At 38.0% G+C, this 3,419-nt stretch overlaps 1 protein-coding gene across 4 annotated transcripts in view; it reads left to right on the plus strand.

Annotated features, from left to right (window-relative positions):
• The window catches only part of dpep2 (dipeptidase 2), a 6,652-nt gene extending 3,743 nt beyond the window's left edge, over window positions 1-2,909 (plus strand). For all 4 annotated transcript variants that reach the window (XM_034869390.1, XM_034869380.1, XM_034869370.1 and 1 more), the window contains exons 8-11: window positions 449-533; window positions 632-707; window positions 1,241-1,376; window positions 2,354-2,909. In XM_034869390.1, coding sequence (XP_034725281.1) covers window positions 449-533; window positions 632-707; window positions 1,241-1,376; window positions 2,354-2,560 — 504 coding nt within the window. In that variant the 3' untranslated portion in view covers window positions 2,561-2,909. The remainder of the gene's footprint in view (window positions 1-448; window positions 534-631; window positions 708-1,240; window positions 1,377-2,353) is intronic.
• Window positions 2,910-3,419: the final 510 nt, after the last annotated feature.

The raw sequence follows: 3,419 nt of genomic DNA on the forward strand, positions 1-3,419 counted from the left end.
AATGGGAAAACCGGGACAAAAACACAGGGAAGGCCAAACAGGACAAATACCCCAACAAAAACCCCAAACCATAACATATGTATATATAGATAGCATGGGATTAAGGGTAGCATGATTCCTTAAGTAAGTATTTTTCATGCAATGGAAACAGCCAAGTTCAGTGTATTGAACATCATTCTAAACACTTATGTCAGTATAATATTAGAAACATCCATTGGGCATGCACAAGGAGTCAGAGCAGTTTTTTAAAACCCATTTCACGAAATTATAACATCAAGTTGGCCGACACACCCATGACAAAAACATAATTAAATCCACACCAGTTTTTGAATCTGCTTCTAAAGGTACATTTGGCATGGACAGTACATGCTTATTTTAGTCAATGCTTCACTTTGTGTGTCTTCCTATTCACTAGACGTGGCAGTGATATGTGTGTGTTGCGTTTTAGAAAAAGAAACAGGGGTTGATCATGGTGAATCTCCACAGCAAATTCATATCCTGCAGTGGTGAAGCAAACATCTCTCGTGTGGCTGGTGAGGCATCCATGTTGTCTTTTTTCATCATGACGTAAATCTTTCATTTGTATTTTTATTATCTTAGCTGATTTTTTGATTCCTCCTGGTTTTCCCAGACCATTTTGATCACATAAAGAATGTGATTGGAGCTGAGTCGATTGGAATTGGAGGGGACTTCGAAGGTGCTATCAGGTAAAAAAAAATAAAAATAAGAAGATCCATCTGCAAACACAACATACAGACAGCTAGAAAGTCAAAAGACAGTAAATCTACATATCTACACTCTCACAACAACACTGAAATATAAAGCTCATGCCAGTAAGGTACACACTTCTCTCTGGCACTCGCCAGATCAATTTAGTGCTTTTGTTAGCCTGTCATGATAACAGCAATTTGGGTGTCTCAGCTGTCAACAGGCTGAAAAATGGTATAAAAAACAACAATAACTTTGTACTTGTAACAGGCATAAAGAGAGAGCAGCTGCAGAAGATTTGCTGCAGAATAGTGGGCATCCCCCCGGATACAGACAGAATGTAGTTCAAACAGGAATGTCACATAACATGTGATATTGAAGGACTAAATTTACAAGTGCTTATTATTAGTACTTGTATTACTTATTCATAGTGCTACATAAGTAATATATTAAATCTGATCCAAACTGTCAGAATGATTGGTTTCTTTTGCAAAGTCATGTCCAATAGTTGAAATGTGTTTTTTGTAAACAGCTTTCCTCAGGGGATAGAGGATGTGTCAAAGTATCCCGCCCTAATCCAGGAACTCCTGCAAAGGAACTGGACCGAGAATGAGTTGGCAGATGTCCTTCGAAGAAACTTCCTGCGTGTGTTCGAGGAGGTGGAGAGGGTGAGCTTGATGATTTATATATTGTATGTCAAAGAACAGCCTTCTTTGATAAATGAGGGGTAGGTAGGTAACTGAAAGGCACATTTTTACTGCATATCTTTGCCCCAGGAGTGATTTGGCTATAATGAAGGAGTAAAGGTTTGTTTTATAGAAAATGTCCACAGCATGTGTTATTTCATTAGTGCGTATCAAATATATGACTCTGTATATTGTATTTTTTCTAAAACAAAATGTCTTTCTGTCCCGACATAAATAAACACTTAACCACCTTATTTTACAGTAAGATGGACTATTCAAGAATTTCTGGCCATTTAAAAAAAACTTATATTTCATAAACAGAAATCAGAAACTCACATTTTCAGATTCAGCAATTAATCTGCAATAGGTGACCTTGAACGATTTGTCTCACAGGGTCAGACCCTCCTCCACAGTGCTGCGGGGGAGGGTCTGACAAGTCCACACAGCATTTTAGGATAGGAGAAAAATGGGCTCTGGTTTATTGGCATTTCTTTAAATCAATCACAATTGTCTCTGCAAAATAGCCTCGGGAAGGAACTTGTTTTGGTGGAACATGTGCACGTTCAAAAGTTGTTTTAGTCGTGCAACAGAAAAACTCAGATTGGACAGATAGTCTAGCTAACTGTCTGGATTTAACCTTGAGAGATCTGAGAGAAGGTTAACCATAGTCCTCATAAATCCACCGGAGTTTAGAATGTCAACACAAAAGAAGCCCAGTGCAGACATCCGGCCTAGATGATGGACATCAAGCGGAATTTATGGAGGCACCAGAGCGATCCCAGAAATGGAACATGGTGTATATAGACGATGAAGGAATATAATATATAATTAAAATATAGAACACATGAATTGCTTTATTTACAATGCAAGTTTGAAAATATTCTCAACTAAATTGACAGCACATCTGAGTTTAAAACCTTTTATCACCTCCCTCTCATGTCTCACTTTATTTCTCCCAGGTCAGAGATCAGTTGAGTTTGAACCTGCCCAGTGAGGTGCAGATCTCCGTGGAGGAAGTGCAGAACCCGTGCAGGCTGATCCTCAGACCACCTAACCCAAGAAGGCCCTCTGACATAGGTCCTTCCTCCAGAGCCCAAAATGGACCAAAAGGTCTGCTAATTCTGACCATTCTTCTGATGCTTTCAGCCCTAATTATGATTGAATGAATGTTTAGAAACTCAGTTCAATTGCAAGTGCAATTTTTTGTGTGTAAATAAGGAGAATTTAATGAGATTGAGTAGCCATTTGCAGGTCATCCCAGCACTAGGTCAGTAAAGATAAGGGGAGAATCACTTTCTTACCATCAATACAAAAAAGCATTCATTGTGTAGCCCCAATTGGGAGGCAATTTAACTGCCAACCTCTGTATATACACTGTGTTTTACATAATAATAATAATGTCCATTCCTCTGAAAGGCACTTTACCACACATTTTCTGAGTTTATTTATTACATTCAATTTGTGGCTGAATTAGTTGTACCTGTGCTGAAATCATCTCTATGAAACATATGACCTGGAATGGGAAAGAATAATGATACTTATTAATAAAAACTGCAGAGATGGCAATTTTAAGTTTTTGAATCTCTATTTTTATTTTTTGTTTGTTAAGGGTTTTTGCATCCATTGTTGAACAATGAGCAGGTGGTGAGGTCACTAGTAGAGATGATCGCCTCCGATACTGCCTTAAACGCTGGCTTTGGTATAGGGTAGTACTGGAGTTTATGTACCGATCCAATACCACATAACAAAGCCCTAAAGACAATCAAAGTTGAAGTGGTTTATTTATGTTATTTTTCTATTATAACTGACTGTCAAACTAGATAAAAAAAGAATGTTCTATGGCATTCTTGTTTGAGAGTTTAACCTGAGCCAGACTGACAACAAAGATAGAAATCCTATCACATACATACAGGGATAGTAGTATACAGTTGTTGAAACTTAAAAAATTACACTCACCGGCCACTTTATTAGGTACACCTGTCCAACTGCTCGTTAACACTTAATTTCTAAGCAGCCAATCATATG

This window comes from Etheostoma cragini, chromosome 1 (assembly GCF_013103735.1).
Source record: "Etheostoma cragini isolate CJK2018 chromosome 1, CSU_Ecrag_1.0, whole genome shotgun sequence".
NCBI classification, from domain to species: domain Eukaryota; kingdom Metazoa; phylum Chordata; class Actinopteri; order Perciformes; family Percidae; genus Etheostoma; species Etheostoma cragini.